We start from the raw sequence: 18,544 nt of genomic DNA, 5'->3' as shown, positions 1-18,544 counted from the left end.
TCAGTTTTGAATGTGACTACTGTCATGCTGTTTCAAGATTATTAAGTACGCATAATAATCTTATGTATGCATGCTTATTATGTATGCATCCATCCATCCATACATACATACCAAAAAGAGATAGGCAAAGAGACGCACTAAAATGAAATAATTACAGATTGTTTTAGTAACAATATTAAACTATGTTAGTTCTCATTGTTGAAATGAAGATTAATTAAAAAACATCCTTTGGGCATAAAACAAAAGAGTTTAATTTGGTGCGTAAAAATTGCAGAAAATCTTTAAAAACATTTTATTTGCTATTTGGGGTCTATCAGAAGGCTAATGCTGATTGGTTGCTGACGGCGAGCTACTGCCGTCCTTGACAAATAGTCAGTCAAATATCACATTGCAAATGCCAATATTTGATCTGTATAGGACTTCAAATATCCAATATCCACGAGGCTATCATGTTATTCATTTTCCTTTGAGATCTGCTGAGACCAGCAATCTGTCAGTGTTTGTTTGTTTGGCAGTTTTGCTACACCGATGCCGTCTGCACGGCCACACGACTCGGTGTGCTTGATGCCACGACTCGGCAGGTTAGCTAGGATGACTTCGGTACGCCACATCTGGTGGTAATACCAGCAAGGTTAACGGTACACATCTCTCTCTCTCTCTCTCTCTCTCTCTCTCTCTCTCCTCTCTCTCTCTCTCTCTCTCTCTCTCTCTCTCTCTCTCTCTCTCTCTCTCTCTCTCTCTCTCTCTCTCTCTCTCTCTCTCTCACACACACACACACACACACAAACACAAGAAGTCAAATTTTGAATCATCAATGCTGTCAAATATTACGAGATAGGAAATGAATTAATCATTGTTCATACTTAATATTTCTGACATTTTGGTGTAAACTTGGCAAGATTGTCGAATACAAACGCTAAAAATAATTTACATTACATCTCTTGATCAGTGAAACTGAACTTACATGGTTTGTTAAAGTTGACCCAAACTTAATACATGTATATTATTAAGTTTTATACCAAGATAGAAAAGAGAAATTACACTGGATATTACAAAGTCTATGGGTCAGATCTAACTCACTATTTTGGCCAATCTTAAGAGTACTGTTATGTTAGTATTGTATTTGCATTGTATTGTATTGTATCGTATTGTACCGTATTGTATTGTATTGTATTGTATTGTATTGTATTGTATTGTATTGTATTGTATTGTATTGTATTGTATTGTATTGTATTGTATTGTGGCATTATTTAAACATGCTAGACCATATTGGGTATTTAAACTTATCAATCTTCCTCACGGCTGAAACCTCGTAGAAATTGTCAGAACCAGATTCGGATTCGGATTCCGAATCCGAAGTAAGATTTGCGTCTTCGCGTGGCACATAATCTGCGTCTTCAACCGATTCATGCTCCAGACCGTTCTCTGCTGTATCCCCTACTTCATTCCCCGGTAGTAAACCTTCCGTTGTCACCTGAGATTCAACCTTGCTCTCTAGAGGAACTACAGCTGTAGCGGGGCCTTCTTCAGGCCCTTGATTAGCCGGAGTGGCGCCCTCGGTCGGCATTTCGCTGACGCCCTCAGCGTCGTCACTGTGTACGTCGACGTCGACGGTTTCTGTGACGTCGCCGATATTTGCCTCCGTGGCAACGCACTTTCTTTCTCGCACAGGACGTTCTTCGAGAGCAGTTTCGATATCCTGTATCTTGCCCAACGTTTGTTTTGTAGTGTCCACCACACCCACGAATGATCTCTCGTTCATGCGCTGACCAGACAACAACTCGTATCTGTTAGAATATCAGAGAAGATATTGATCTAGGGATTAGCAACATCGTTAGACTCTTTGGAAATATCAGCACCGATAATGGTTGTTGTCAAATGAATTAAAAGAATTTAGATCGGCATTCATTTACATTCCAGTTTTTTTTTTTCAATTCAAATAGAGCGCAAATATATGACCTATGCTTTCGACAATTATGTTTACTAGAAAGGCCTGAAAAGATGAAACCACAAACGAGCAATCCATTAGGCCTTGTGTCCTGATCAAGTGACACGCACAGATCTTAATCGTCAAATGCACAAGCAGCAATTAGCAAGGTTAATTACCCAAACATTTGCAAAACGATATTTCCCATGGCAACGTACGAAGTAATATAGTCTTCATGTGACGCTTTGCCTAATCATTTCGCTCCAATTTTGTCCTGACATTTTTACTGTAAAAGTAAGTACTTTATATATAGCGGGCATTTTCATTCACTTGTATTTCAAAGGTAACAACAAAGAAATCATCTCTGACCTGAGACTGGAGATGTCCTGTTTGAGTCTCATTATGTCTGCTTGCGTTACTGATTTCTCTCCTTCCTTGGACGCTGATCTTCGCTCTGCCCAGTATCGTACTACCAATTGGTGACAAATCGTCTTTGAGAGAGAGAGAGAGAGAGAGAGAGAGAGAGAGAGAGAGAGAGAGAGAGAGAGAGAGAGAGAGAGAGAGAGAGAGAGAGAGGAGGGAGAGAGACAGACAGACAGACATAGACAGAGAGACAGAGACAGAGACAGACAGACATACAGACAGACAGACAGAGACAGACAGACAGAGATATTGGCGCATGGATCAGTTTGTTTATTAGATTTCAGAAACAGTTGAAAATACAATGCTTTCGTTGAATTAGTATTGATCTGAACGCATTTTTAAAAAAAGTAAACAAACGGTGATTTTTCCCTTTCTCTTCCTGTGGCCCTCCAGACGTATGAGGGCGCTATATTGACCCAAAATGATCTGCACATAGGAATGAACCAGCATTTTTCACACCGTGTATACCATAACATACAATGTGTCAGCACCAATGCTATCGATACAGCCTGCAAGATTCTTGTTAACTTTTTCTGCTTTCTCTTCTACCACCTAGCCTGACAGTCTGCTGAAGTTTATTCCTTCAATTTATTATGTTTTGATATTAATAAAGCCACAGACTTGGAGCAAGTCTAGATACTTACCACATAATTGTCTTCTATTTTCTCTCTTTCAATTCTCCTTTTCTAAATAAATGACAAACAAGAAACACTCAGGCGAGCCGTACTGATATTGAAGTATTGCGCCCAGTCTCTGTAGACGAATCTACTGTGCTGAGGTCTCGTTACAATAATTTACAGTAAAACTATGTATTTTAAGTAAACTCTACGCTGTCAGCAGACATCCAATTTCATGTGTCTTGTCTCTTACGAGCGACCGTTAGTTCACGCGTGCACCAGCACTATAACTCAGTGGATGACACAGGTATGTCACGTATGGTTATGCTCACTTCACAAACCAATCATTGTAAGAATGTTTTTGATTATGGTGACTGCATGGGACTCGGAACAATTAGCCTGCATAAGCGAAAGTACGGGGACTTATGTTTGCCAGGCAAAATACATTTGGAAGAAGGCGAAATTTCAGAAAGGAAGTAAAGTTTCAATAGCGAATAAGTTTTTAAATAATCAATATACATGTACAGGTACAACGAGTTACCCACAAGTACCACTATGTGTATGATGCTGCATGTTATACCACGGTCCCTCCACGTGGAGGGACCGTGGTTATACGCAGAGTCGGCTCATATTTTTTGGTTACCTTGCTTCTCCTCTTTCGCTGGCTTGGACACAGTATATACTTCAGCTGAACCAAGAAACGCCAGACAGTTTTCACACTCGGGATGACGTTGAACGGTGGCGGCGCTGTGGTCCCCTTCTCGATGTAGCTAAGCCACAGCTGGGCTCTGGAAAATTTCCATTCCATGTCAGAATTTTCCTGGAACGCGGGAAAAGATTATAATGTTGGTACGGAAATTCGGAATATAGCGAAGGGTGGCACTTTCACAATTAGTTCCCATGAATGACGTTCAAATCGGACAGTTTCAATCATGACGACCGTGACACTGACGTTTTACTCATTCAGATTTCAGACCGCATTTCGTTGTCCCTAGGCTACAACACAGAGATCTATTTCCTTACCCGACTTTCACTTCACATAAGACGAAAACTAAACCTCGCGAAATTGTAAGATTTGGCGGTCCATGTTCGCAAGCCAAGCCGATAATGTCTGATACGCTTTTATTACATTGAATCATTGAATAGGCACAATAGAGGGAGCCGATACATGCCATACCATTCCATGGAAATTACGAAAGCGTTTTGCTTCTACTGTCTTTGACCATGTCGGAATTTAGCTGAAAATTACGGCACTTATTTGTGATAGGAGCTGAGTTACTCGTAGCATGATCAAGAAAGATAGTTAAAAGGAAGTAAGTTGGTAATAATTTAGTGTGTCAATAGGTGAACTAGCAGCCGCAAAGGCCTTATACGTACGCTTCCCCCAAAAAGGTCATATTTCTCCAACGTTAACCCTTTTAAGTGCTGTAATTTTTCCTACCGAAATTTTACTGTCACATTTTACCCATCTTGTATGATTTTTTCTGATTTTTTTATAATTTAAACCAAATGGACACCATCTCTTATTGGCTCCAGGTTTTTATCAAAATTTTGGCAAATTGACTGTGGTATATTTTATAAAGGTGAGAAAAATTGACGTTGGCGCTCAAAGGGTTAACGAAATAAATATTATGTAACCCTGTAGTATTTAGCTTTGAATGGTTTTGCATAAATGCGTAAAAGTCAGTACTTAAGTAATTCAGAAATCATATAATGCGAATGAACATCATGCGCTAATTGTATGAAACATAACTGAAAACATCCCTACTCGATGAAGCCATGCAATTTATTAAACAAGAGAGATCATCACATGAACTGTGAGGGCGCCCTGAAGCTCTCACCTCGAAGTCCCACTGCAGGACGAAACTCGTCATGACTTGACCTAACACCTTTCTCTCCAGCTCCAATGATGAGAAAAGGCCAAAATACGAATATGATTTTTGTTTCGAAGCTTAAGATGAAGCACCTTGCAGCTTTTTGAGCACCAAACATATCAGAGCATCATGTAAATGGTGATTGTTTATAATCTCTCTCGTCGTCGTCTGGGGCATGTGACGCACCGTGACAGTTTCCATGGCGTTACCGTTGCAGGTAGTCAGTGAGACTTTGACAACGAAAATCCAAAACCCTACCCTCTCCAAATTATAATGAGTTTTGTTTGTCATGTGCGCGTTTAGGACATCAACCTTCCCTTACCTCTATCCTGGTATAGGTGTTACTCATCATAGCTATCAAAGCATTGAGCAAGATGATAATGCCAAGGACGTGGTACATAGCGAAGGCAAATTCGCCAATTCCCTCGGTGAGCACGTGATTAGCGTTCGTCTCCAGATCGTTGAGTTGTATGTATCCGAACAGATTCCAAAAGAGCGCTCGAAGAGTGTTGGTGAAACTGTAAAATAGTTTTTGGCCGATTTTAGCAAAGTTCCCGAAGGAAAATTATTTTGTGTACACGTCAAAATACCAGTTTATTGCCCTTGTGTTGAAGTTAGCCTGACTTTTATTGGATCGTTCGTTTCAAAATCAATGCTTTGATGTCTGATATTTTTCTCTGTAAAATCACGACTGTAATTATCCCTAAAGTTTCAGAGGCTGACTCGAGGATTTTCAATACAACAGCAAAATAATGTAGGTTGCGTTTTCGCTACAGATATCATGCTTTGATTATAGGTTTGCTTCTGTTCATAAACGGTGATTTCTCTTATTTTCCTGCACATGCCATTCCCCATGATTCCCCGGTCCAAGTGAGTCAACCAAGCCCTTCGAAATATGCCAGCAGGTGTAAGGCCGAACAAAAAATGTGCTGTTTCAATAACCCAACCTACCCTGTTTTTGACGTGCCGACACTAATCGTTTTTAGAACTATGTAAACACGGAAGTAAAAAAAGGAAAGAAAAAAACCCGTAAAATCACGAGTTCGTTATTTGGTATTTGATTTTGCTTGAACGAGGATGTCTTTAATGTTTTTTTTCCCTTTTACATGATGATACATTTTTCTGGAAATGTTGTGGCCAGTGTTTGACTCCCCTGAACCCATGAAAATGCATATTTAAAACTAAAAATAATTTGGGAAAAAAAATCCGGCCGACCTACCCACCCTTTTTTTGAAAACCATGTTATCGGAACAGCACAATTTATTTTTTGACCTAAACATAGTCTGAGAAAGATCCCGTCGCTCGAGGACGCTCCAGATGGGGAGCGTAGAGAGCGCCCTCGAGCGACGGATCTTCCAGTCTAGTTTAATCAACCATCATACTGACCTTGTGAAACCTCTTTGACACGAACTTTCACCGCCACTTTTATTGCATTCAATGATTCTCAAGGTGGAGTAGAATTTATACAGCTGGGTGATGCCCATGGTGAAGGCCATCAGGACGAAGCAGAAGATGGCCAAGAACTTGGCAATGTCGTTGAACATCCCCCAGAGCGAGACGTGAAGCGGCCCGACCTGTTTACTGATGACGACAATGTTTATCAAGCGCAGTACAGTCAGTATGTTGGCTACTGAGAAGAGAGCTTCGACCACCAAGTCCGGATCGTAAGAATTCCAGTACAGGCGGGATTCAACGATGGTGTTTTCATTTTGGAATTTGGACAATATGTCGGCTACTGTGTCGGTTTCCGAGAGCAGATCGTTCGTGCTGCTGTCGTCCGGCGAAAGGCTATCCATCGTCTCTATTATCTTCTCAGCGAATTTGCGCAGCTGCCCGCCGTGTATGGCGCTGGTGTTCTGCAAGATCTCGCTGACTGCGAGATCGATGTACTGCTTCAGCTCTTGAACTGTATTGTTGGCTGCCGGATTCTCGTCGTAGTCAACCATCCTCTTGTTTCTTGTCGATCCGCCACCGAACGCAAGTTCTTGGTAGGCTTGGCGCCACTGGAGAATCAGAAAAAATTAGTTGTGAGTCTGAGCGATGTATACGTGTTGTGTGTCCCCCTTCCGTTTCTTGATTATGGGGTAGGCGTCATCGCAACTGCGCGTGTGCGACTTTCTCTTTTACAAAAAATTCATTTCATGCATAACGCAGTACGTCAACGTAGCTGCAACATTACATTTCATAATATTCATTGTTAACAAACATGTTTTTACTTTCACTAGTCGCCAACGTATGCCATAGATACAGTGTTTACATCGCTGGCAGGGGTCTAGTCTATGGCAACCTTGAGCAGAGTTCTGACGCCCCCCCCCCCCCCTCCCGTGCAGGTAAAACGAGCACACTGTAATAGTCGGACTCTCAAATGTTTACGATTGAGTGTACAATTTTTCTACATATACAGAGTGCGGATAAATTTTGAAGCTCGTGCAGCAATATAATTTTCACCGTCTGGTTTTTATAGTGATCGAATATTGATAGCTTTTCCCATAGAATTGAAATGAGAAATTATAATTGTAAATAAAAGGAATTTTAGGCAATTTCTTTCTCTTATAATACAAGTTTAAACGGTAAACCCAGATTTATTTTTATTTTGATGGCGAAAGAGTTCGTGTAAACCTCGACCGTCTGTTTTAAACTCCACTTCCAGATGTTTACGTTGGTTTTAAGCAGATGCACAGCCCCAATCAAGTATACACACAAAAAGCGACATTTTTTGAATCGGAAACACTTTAATTTCACGCGCGATTTTATCAAACTGCTGAGTTATACTGTAGTTAAGAACAAAAAACAACATTATGCGCAAATATTATTTTTCTACGATTGTACACAAGGACGACAAACTGCTGATTCGGACGTGGCAGGCAACAGTTTGTATGGTAATCAGTAACCACAGACTGTGCAGTAACCAAAGTCGGGACTTTCGTTCCCGCTGCGACCAAAAGGAGGTTCGTTTGAATATGGCGCCAAAGAACAAGGATAATAGAATTGGCAGGTACTCACCCTGAGCCATGAAATCAGCATCAACGTGTAGGACATCCAGTACAAGGCGAGTGACAAAAAATCCATGAAGTTCCACGAGTCGGTCAAATATTTCTTCAGGCCTTCATTCCACACTTGTTTAATTTCCCGCCACGTCATTCCTGTAAAAACGGATTCAATCTTGTAAAACAAACGCTGAACATCCATAACAAGTTTTACTGCTTTTGAAACTGTCGGCTTCTTTTTGAAACGACAATGGCAGCATCAAACATTAATAATCTTTTTTATATTCTCGTTTAAAAAGCCAACTACCTTCTTTTCTGCTGAAATGAGTTGGAACATAAAGTAGTAGGCATGCCTACACTATGCCGAATGCTCTCAATTACCAAGGAAATAAAAATCGCATAATTTTTCATGTTAATTTTTTTGCTTAGACAACGTTGAGTACGTGCTTCGTGGCCATTGTCATTTTCTATTTACTCTTTGGACCTGTAAATTATTTATTCACCTTGAATGACACTCATTATTGGACTAGTTTTGATGTCGTATTGCTGATATTATTACGACGCTTACACTTTAGACAAAAGTCATATTAACACATTTCTTAAGAAGTCCCTCGATGCAATATCGGACAGGCAAATGTTATGAAAAAAATACACAACTTGGCCAAGTTAAAGTGTCCTCAGAAAGGAATAAGCGGAGGTTGGAGGTCTCTGTAGAAATTCATCAATGTTAAACTATGATGCATTGTAACAGTCTAGAATACATCTCCGAATCAACCGAGCCCATCACTTACCAATAATCCAAGCCAACATGATCCATTCAATTACTGTCGGGGTCCTACCACGTGTGCTGTCCCTGATGACGGCGTTTTCCAACGGATCTATGGGATTTGAAGACTGCCCCCTAGTGATCAGGTCGTCGATTCGAAATAACGATATGAATATCAGAAGGACAAACCAAATCGACGATCCTGTGTGCATCAAGAATTTCACGTATCTATGGAAAAGGAAAGGAAAACTAGATTACTATGTCAGAACTGGATTGAAAAATAACGGGACGTTGAAGATCTAGGACATTGAGTCAAATATTAACACGATTGGAAATGTTTTGGGATAATAGGATATTGTAGTAATATTGGTTTATTCAGTAAATTTAAGCTCATCTACTCTTCTGTTTTTGCAATTCACATATTTTTGAGGGTAATCTGTAGTATTGTAACTTTCAGCTATAGGGTACCCGACACTTTTGATAAATTTGCACAATAAATAGATTTCTACCATTTCAAAATGACAGATCCTATTGTTTTCTTTGAAATTGTCATTATTGTTTTGTCAATTCCCCAAGTTTTGGTAATTTGAGAAAATAGAGGGTCATGTCCAAGGTGGCCCTGAAAAATAGAGGGTCATGTCCAAGGTGGCCCTGAAAAATAGAGGGTCATGTCCAAGGTGGCCTTGAAAAATAGAGGGTCATGTTCAAGATGGCCTTGAAAAATAGAGGGTCATGTCCAAGGTGGCCCTGAAAAATAGAGGGTCATGTCCAAGGTGGCCTTGAAAAATAGAGGGTCATGTCAAGGTGGCCTTGAAAATATAAGGTAGTGTTGTCATGAACAATTTTTAGACATTTTCAACTTTTCAATTTCAAAATATCTTTTTAATACAAATATTTCACCAGCTACTTGAACTCCTTGTATTTTTTAAGTAGATAGAATAAAAAAATACAATTTTAACTATTTTACTTTGCCTTATTGAGGTACTAACTTCAAAAGTATGAAATACCTTAGTTTCCTGAACATCTACCACACAATGAAAATGACAGTTTAGCAAAATAGGAGAGTTTACTATGTACTATCAGCAGTCAAACAAAGTAGTGGTTAAAACCTTAGTCTGTAGCGACAAATTATGGTCTGGTGCCTTATTTTTCAATAATTTTTGACAAACTTTTCAAAATCCTATAAACCCAAAATATTTCCAATCGTGTTTATTGTAACATGCAAGCAACATTTACAAAAGACATCCGAGTCTGTGCTGTAGTTTCCCGCGCTTTGCAAAAAATTATCCAAACGTCAGGTCAGGCTGGGTCAACGGCGCCAAAAAGATTTTCGTTTTCATTTACTGCGCTGGATAAGAATTCAAAGAGCTAGGCATCCGGGATATCGCTGAAATGGGCAAGTCTTTCTTGTTCAGCAAATACTTTTGCGCATTTTGTTTTCATTTACTATACTCACGCTATTCGGAAAAACTTGATGATCCTCTCGTGCGGACACAGAATGTAGACCAGCGACAGGATTGGACAGAACAACATGATGACGTTGCTTAGTAACAGTTTCAGGAACAACCCTCTCTCCCTCCAGTCTGCCAGGCCATGATACCATCGTTCTATCAAGAACTGTTGGCAGTATGGATGCGCCATGAACTTGAAAAAAGAAAAAAAATACAAATTAGAGTAAGGAAAATCCTGTCATGAAATAAATCTACTGCAACATTACACTTCTTTCAGGTATATTCATTCAACATTTTTGTTGGTAAGTGTTATAATTCAAGACCGACGGAATATAGAAATATGCTTTTAAAGGCCACCGTATGCGAAAAGGTATGCGAAATGCGATTGGTATTTTATTTACTTTCTTCTGCTGGTAAATAACCGCTTCAAAGCATTTATGAGGGATGTCAACATTGACTTTCCCTGTATTTGCCAGTTCCTTCGGGTTGTACGTCAGGATGGCCGTGGTCTCATCGCTGTTACGTGCCTGGGCCAAGAGCTCGGCGGCGAACACCTCACACTGTTTCTGCAGGGCTGTGAAATCGTCCCCGAACTCGACCTCCCTCTCCCCTAGCTTTCGCAGTTTCTCGCAGAGCAGGAACGCCCTGTTGATGGGGTCAGCCTCGGTCAACGTGATAAAGGCTTCACTAGCGAGGGCTCTATAGACGAGAAGTGTCCCCACGGAGTGCTGTAGTGTGCGTTTCTCTGTGACGTCTACGGTCGCTGTTTCTGGGTCTTCAAGTGTCGCACCATACGACAAGAGAAGCTGGAAAAGGAGCAAATGTGATGAACATTATTTCAAAAGATTACACAAACTAATATTTTTAACAACCGTTTTCCCTAAGAGTGCATCGAACGTGTTAGAAAAATTGAACAAAGTGGTAGTGAACGAGGAATAAATACAGTTCTTTTTTTGGTTATGGAAACCCGGTCAACGTGAATAAACATTATCAATTACATCACTTATTCGTGTGCACTTACTTTGATGATATCATAGTCATTGTGGTGAGCGGCCAACATGACGGGTGTCATCACAGGGTGGAAGTCCTCGTTATCTGAACGTGAGTTGATGATATCCAAACCCTTCCTCTGCAATGGTGAGACACAGAGCGAGATAGGGTTAATCTAGCTAGCCCTGAATTTTCGATCACTGATGATTGCAACTCATCGTGACTTGAGAGGGGATTCATGTGTCTGGTGTGAGCCCTTGTTATAGCGCCACCACTGTTCGGAGTGTGGCATTCAATGTGCGCCACGACAATATTTGATCAGTTTAATGGCAAACCAATTAAAGTGATTGGTATTTCATATCAAAAGCACGCAACGCATGTACCAACCCACGTGATGACTGCTAAAACCATCTTTCATTCTCCTTTTCCTTGTCCATGCCAAATGCCATTCAAATATCACCAAATGCCGTCTAATGCAGTGAAAGGGAACAATTTCAAAAACATGGACATCATGTATTCTACATAAACCTAGAGTAAAATTTGTTTCTCTTCAACTTTTATGTTATTACCACTGGGTATTAAGGTAGAACGCGCCTCGGGGAGAGACAATAGGAATTTCATTTTTTTCAATTCTTTTCTGCTTTACTTGGTGTAAGAAAACTTTTTACCAGCTTTGTTTGTTTTTTTTTTTTGAAAGTCGAACATTTTATTTTTCTCCAAAGACTTGACACAGGGATGGCGGCCATTTTGAATTTTACAAATCGGCAAATCTTGGATTATTTGTTCTTGTAGTACCAAAATTTGCACGGTGACCCCCGGCTTTTATTCTTGATTTTGAAATGAAGTGGTTGAAAGATTCCCTAAGGAAAGTTTGAGCAAAAGTTTAAGTCTTTCACTTTCGAGGCGCATACTACCTTAATAGATAACAAGAACTCAGGAAAGAAAAGGAAGAGAAGCAAACCTTCATCAGTGTCTTTGAAAAATTGCATATCACCTCCACGGCTTTGTAAAACTGGAGATCAACAGCGCGTAGCAATGAGTCTTTGACACACACGTCGTGATGCAGTAAGACTTTCACAATTTCTGTAATGAAATATAGTTAAAACACATTAAGCAAATTAAAACGAAGACATTTACAATGACAGTCATTATGGGATCACCAAAGGTTGAATTCATCTGATATTTGTATTTCATGTACATATGAAACACGGGATATTGATTTTTCAAAAGAAGCACGATCGATCATCATCACTCAATGGTCATGAGTTGTGCCAACAACATCCGGGTACCGGTTATTTTTATCCAAAAGAAAGACGAGCCACATAGTCCCTCCACGATCAATCATCAACACTCTATGGTCACAAGTTATGCCAACATCCGGGTACTCTCGTCGCAGTGACGTATGACTCCGCTTGTACGATGCGGGTACTACACAATGGTTTGCATGCAAAATAATTGGGACACAGTAGAGTTCTGTCCAGTTGTAGAGGTCCGATCACGCTCCTTCTTAGAACTGAAAAACGTTGGCTTACTTAATGTGTGTAAAATATTGGTGTCAGGCCACACTAGCCGCGTACTATAGCATTTAAATGCCCCACCCCTGTGATTCTCTACTGGAGCGTTGAAAGTCACAGAGTGCAGCTTTACATTTGCTAGAAAGCTTTGACGTCAATTTTCCCCAAGGAGCTACCTCCATGCATAGAGGTAGATAGATATTATGGCCTTGAAAGTCGCATTCGTTTTTAAAATTGCAGTGACAGTATTTACTTCCGGCCACCTCTTTTTAGAAACTCGAAAAATTAGCTTGTGTATATAAGATTAGTGAAATTTGGAATTACAAAATATGCGTTAAATTCACTGATATATATATATATATATATATATATATATATATATATATATATATATATATATATGAGCTCCTCCTAGGCAGTAAACTTGACTGCGATGCTGCGTTTCGATTATCTGTTATGAAAGAAAATAGATAAAATGTTTCACCAAAACACATTAATCTTTTTTAAGCCTAACTCTTAGAGAGAGAGAGAGAGAGAGAGAGAGAGAGAGAGAGAGAGAGAGAGAGAGAGAGAGAGAGAGAGAGAGAGAGAGAGAGAGAGAGAGAGAGAGAGAGAGAGAGAGACCAGACAGACAGACAGACAGACAGACAGACAGACAGACAGACTGACTGACAGACTGACTGACAGACAGAGGGCTGTCGTAAGATGCTAGTAAGTCAGGCCTAAAAGGCATTAAAGGCAAAAGTTGTAAATTTGCCCTTTATACGTGCTCATTACCGTAATTTCATACAAGATATATGGCATGAGTACATGTATCTTTCAACGTAGTACAGTCTTATAAGAGCAATAGTTATGAAATGATTAAATTGTAAAACAATAAAATATGACATAAAATTGACTTGTTTCGCCTGATATGATACAAGTGACACCTAAATGCAGCGTTGTAGGTTGCTTGAACTCGCAGCTATAGCCTTGTCGTGTATATGTGCACAGTAGCTTACAATTAAGCAATAAAGCACACCCAGCGACGGTATACCACGAGATTTTGACCAGTTCACGACATATATGCACGAGCGATAGCGAGTGCACATATGGAGTGAACTGGTCAAAATCGAGTGGTATACCGTCGCTGGGTGTGATTTATTGCTATTGTATCATAACAGTATATTGAAATTCTGGCATGGAATGTCAAAAACGGATTTTTCCTCAAGCTGAGAACTCGCGCGTATGCCAGCCGTGGCACGGTTCTTTTCGCGCCTCGACCTATCAGATCGCTGTATTTGCGCTGTCAATATACTGGTATGATATGATAGGTGATATTTTCACACCTGACCTACCTATATGTCCATTTTCAAGGGCTATTTGCATAGCATCTTGTCCACTGCTGGCGTCGCTCAGGGCGTTATTAGAGAAACTGCGGTGTTCCAAGGCGTGCTTGACAGCATGCACGTCTCCACGTTCGATGGCAGATAGAAACAATTGCTCCACACTGTTCGTCAGTTCCACCTCCTCCACGTCCATTATCCTGAATCAACGAAAGTGAAAACAGCAAAATAGAAAAGATGGAGAATAAAAAGACAAGTAGAGAGAGGGTGGCAGACAAAGAGATAGATGAACATATACATCAGTCGAAATGCACTTATCATGAAGTTTAGAAGGGGGTTGGCGAAAGTGACCTTAGTTTTGGTCGGCTGTCGTTAAACACAGAGCTTGACATCAACAAACAAGGTTGAGCAGCCGAAGTTGATAACATAAATAAGAAGAGTGGATTTGTCTAGTTCTGAGACACAGCGTGAAAAATGCCAAGCACCGTATATTTTGATGTGGTGACTGAACCAAAATTCTTCGTACATGGGTAAAAAACTACACCCAAACTTACACGCGCGCGCTTTTAACAATCGAAAACGTCTATTTGTCACACATACCGTCTTCGACCACTTGTTGATCACCAGCTGCGGGTACGCCTTCTTAAAGTTCACTGACCCCTATTTCGGACAACTAATTTTTTAAGCAATCACTACCGAAGTTATCGTTCCGTGTAGAAATAATTGTAGGGTGAGTTGTGCCACGGACTCCGGGGTTTTCTAGACGGCCTTGGGCTGGGAACGCTAGCTGTGCTATCAATCAAATCATCCAACTATTGTTCAAAACATTTGACAACACGTATTTAACAACATAGCATCCATTGAATACTGTAGACCCAAGTAGTCTGCGCTTTAACTTGCGAGCCGTGAGGGCTATGTATGACCTGCGTTTCTTTGGCGACAGATGTCGGTGATGAGAATATGCCCGTCACGAAATATCAAGACTGAGCTTGCCATACAAATAACGGGCTACACAATAATTAGTCGATGTTAGTGTGGCGGGTCACGCGTAAAGTGTCTCGCATAGCAAGATCACATGTAACACAATGCTAGGCTGTGTTTGAGATTGTCAAATGAATTTATTTTATTAAGGTTTCAGGGTATTTCGTGGTTCATGTGCTTCTGAATGAAAAGTTTCTTGCGAACAATCAAGATGATCACGTGACAGGCAGCTGTCTCCGGGGAGTTATTCTAAATTCGATGACTCGACTCCAACGTTCTCTCCCAAATGATGACATGCTCATTGTCTCCTCAGTGATAGAAGAAAGCCAAGAAGTTCGGGCAATGATATGCGGATTCTATAGGATTTCAATGAACGACAATTTGAGATCAATGCATTACACTTGCTATTATGTCGTTTCTCGTCATACTCCGATGGACTACAAGCAACGCAGAGAATGTCTCATTTTCTCAGTACATCAAGCGTGCGACGGCAAAAAGAGGTAAATCAGTTAAACAAACAATCGGCGATCATTCAGCGTTCAGTGATCTCAAGATATTCATTTTAAGTATCGGCCAAGGGGCGTTATATTTTAAGGAGATTGTCAGAGTCTGTACTATGATATGCACTCGTATGATGCTCCTATGTCGACATTGATGACGTGTATATATCGAATGATTTTCAGATGACTTTATACAAGGGATTTTGGACTTTCTACCTTGCAAAATTATGTCGTCAAAATTGCAAACTTTATATTTTGCTTTTACATGTGTATTCCGGACTTTGCGTTACGCCCACTTGCTTGCACGGTACCGTCCATCTCCGCTATCAGAAAGACAAAATGGCCCGGTTCACGATATAAGTACGGCAGGCCTCCGGAGTTCCCACGGTGTACAAGAAGCTGCTTGGGATCACTGAAGGCGCCGGAAGTGTTGAGTGACCTGGCGATGGGTCGGTGTATTCAATGGCATGGCCATGGATATAGTGTGGCGGCCATTCTCAGTGTCGATGGTCACCATATGATAAATAGGGGATGCAACCATTGTGTCTAGACTCAGTTAATTTTCAGTCGCCATGGCGTCACGTGAATGCTCTGGCGTTGCAAGGCCTTGAGTTGAGAGCGACACCTTGAATTGCACGATATTGGCATTTGGATCTGAATGAAGAGAGAGGTTGCCCCTGGGGTTGTAGGCTTTGGGAACTCCCACAACGTTTAATATTTTGGTTTTTGTCCAACGACATGTCAAGTCAGTTTTGCTTTCATGCCTGCTCACATTTAGTTGTTCAGCAACGTTGAAGTCACATTTCCACCCCAAACGCCACGACTAGTTCGGTCTGTCACAAAAGGAAGTTTAGCGAACACGGGGGATGGGGTAGCGTGATATTTGCTGAACCATCCAGGTACCGTGCTTGGATTTCCATGAAGCTAAAGTCTATAAAGTTGAAAGACACCAGTTAAGTGGGAATTAGTCAAATTAGTCGACGGATGGACCATGTTAACTTACCTGTCTGACAAGGGATGGCGGCCACGGTTCACTTCCAGACGACGACCTCCACCATTGGCATCGGATGACACAGTTTTCTAACTTAAGGTTTTTGCTAAGATTCAATTTGCCATGCGAATTGACCGACGGACGGAGTCGAGCGCTGCAACGTCGTCTCACCAACTGCTAGTTTGTGATACTGAGTATACCCTCCAATAACTCTGCCACGGAACGAAGGTCTACTCGACTGGAAAAGTAAATAGCTGACACCCAGTCTTGTTATCCTTTGATGACGTCACTGGATCTGTCCAAAGATGACACCCTCGCTCTTGAATCGAAGGTGGCGTGTGTGTGTGTTTCCTCGGCAATTAAAACTGGACTGTGCCGTGGAAATCGGTGACTGGGCTTGAAAGAAAAAAAAAACGCGGTCCGTGTCAGGAGTATTTGGCCGGACGGTATGTAAATAGCTAGAGAAAGTGGTGTACTGAACCAGGACGGGATAAAGCAAGCGTAAAAGGATAACCTCTTGACACAATGTTTTGATGAAAGACATTTGAATAGGTATGTGGTGTATTGGACGTACACAATGGCTTTGAAAGAGGACAGGAGTTGCAATAGAAACGCCACTGGCAATCATGCTACACTAATTTCAACAAAACTTGTATGAAACGAGCTCCTGTTTTGTTTCTTTTCTGGCGACTATTTGGATTTTACGCTTCGGGATGTATCATGTCTAGAAGCACCAGAGGGCGCACCAGGGAGTGATGTATTGTAGGGGCGTGGACATCAATTGGTACACGCCAGGGCCGCAGTGTCTCTTGGCTAGGCTGTTAACTCAGTTCAAAACACGGTTCCTCCACAAAACGAGGTTGCAGCATCGGTGGTTTCAACCAACACGACGTGCCGGAGGATGTGCGATGTCATTCGGCCTTCGCTCACTATTGTGCCAAGGCATTGGTTGTATATAATGTCAACAAGTACCAAGTAACAATGACCAGAGCACTTGGTTGAGTCAATAGTTACAATAACATAATACCATTAAGGTAGTATGCGCCTCGATAGAGAAAGACTTACTCGTTTGCTAAAACTTACCTCAGTGAATATTTCAACTATTCTCTTTCAAAATCAAAAATAAAAATTCGGAGTCACATTGCTAATTTTGGTACCAGTGACACAAATTACCGAAGCCTTGCCGTTATTTCAAACTCAAAATGGCCACCATCCCTGTGCGAACTCTACTGGGAAAAATAAAATGTTTAACTTTCGAAAAACTAAGAAGGTGACAAATTTTCTCTTGCCAAAAGCTTTAAAGTGAGCCCCCACGTGGTAAATCAGAAAAGAATTGTAAAAGTTTAAGAGTCCTAATATATGGTCACCCGAGGCGCATTGTACGTTACAAGTAAAATTTATTACAAAAATCTCCTTGAAGCGTGCATCCTCTAGACATCTGTAAGTATAAATATTCATATTTTGAGCTCGACTTGAAGGGTGATACAAGCTATGACAGACGACGTGCCTTGATAAAACTACACTGAGAAGTCATTCTTCCTCCTAGCGGTGATCCATTGTACTTGCCTTGACTTCAAATAAGAATTTTTAGATTGTCTGGAAAATAATGACTTGACAAATTTACGAAGCAGTTGAGGTCGACATTATCTAGAATACTGAGTTTTTTTGAGTGTGATAAAAATTGTCGGCCTTGTCTCTTCTTACATATAGCTCACCATAATATGTCGAATCCTGCAGACTCGACATTATGTCGTTGGTTCAGACTTCGGGAACGCAAAGAAAACGTAGAGTTCAAAATGCCTCTGCCCCGATATTTTACACGGTACGCTCGGAATTTCAATGTAAGGGACGAAGAAAACCTCTAATTTTGACAATATCGGTGCTAAAACGAGCCTCCTGGAGTCCTGCTTCTTCATCAAGATGACCAATTGCTGCCTGCTATGTCCCCCTAGTGGAGCCATGCAAAAGTCTCCTTCTCAAATATAGAGTAAGGCCACAGTCCCTCCACCCACTACTGTTGTTACGCACACCGGAAATGTCCAATTAGCAAGCCGTACCATTCAATGGAGGGGGATTCAAAGTCTTCACTTTACAACCTCTGTGGTCATGGTGGTAGGACCACGTAGATGAAAGAGGATTCATATCAAATAATGCATAGGGGAAGAACGGATAAGACAGTGTTGAAGAGTGGCCCGTAA

General features: G+C 40.9%; 1 protein-coding gene across 1 annotated transcript; it reads right to left on the bottom strand.

Annotated features, from left to right (window-relative positions):
* Positions 1-1,158: 1,158 nt before the first annotated feature.
* On the bottom strand, positions 1,159-16,824 carry LOC139129622 (short transient receptor potential channel 4-like). Its single transcript, XM_070695283.1, has 14 exons — positions 16,359-16,824; positions 13,887-14,074; positions 11,997-12,118; positions 11,067-11,174; positions 10,447-10,851; positions 10,051-10,238; positions 8,620-8,822; positions 7,845-7,984; positions 6,228-6,844; positions 5,164-5,359; positions 3,611-3,787; positions 2,995-3,036; positions 2,297-2,418; positions 1,159-1,787 (listed from the first exon to the last, which is right to left on the bottom strand). Exons 2-14 carry the CDS (start codon positions 14,068-14,070, stop codon positions 1,247-1,249), a joined length of 3,045 nt encoding a protein of 1,014 aa, XP_070551384.1. The 5' UTR covers positions 14,071-14,074; positions 16,359-16,824; the 3' UTR covers positions 1,159-1,246.
* Between the last annotated feature and the right edge of the window lie 1,720 nt (positions 16,825-18,544).

This window comes from Ptychodera flava, chromosome 3, assembly GCF_041260155.1.
Source record: "Ptychodera flava strain L36383 chromosome 3, AS_Pfla_20210202, whole genome shotgun sequence".
NCBI lineage: Eukaryota > Metazoa > Hemichordata > Enteropneusta > Ptychoderidae > Ptychodera > Ptychodera flava.
The sequence above is the reverse complement of the archived record's forward strand: the minus strand, read 5'-3'. Positions and strand labels throughout refer to the sequence as shown.

Coding starts and splice junctions, on each gene's coding strand:
- LOC139129622 (XM_070695283.1), bottom strand. CDS start 14,070: ATGGACGTGGAGGAGGTGGAACTGACGAACAGTGTGGAGCAATTGTTT. Junction 10,239..10,446: donor TTATTTACCAGCAGAAGAAA/GTAAATAAAATA, acceptor TCTTTTTTCAAG/TTCATGGCGCATCCATACTG. Junction 3,788..5,163: donor ACACCTATACCAGGATAGAG/GTAAGGGAAGGT, acceptor CCCGCGTTCCAG/GAAAATTCTGACATGGAATG.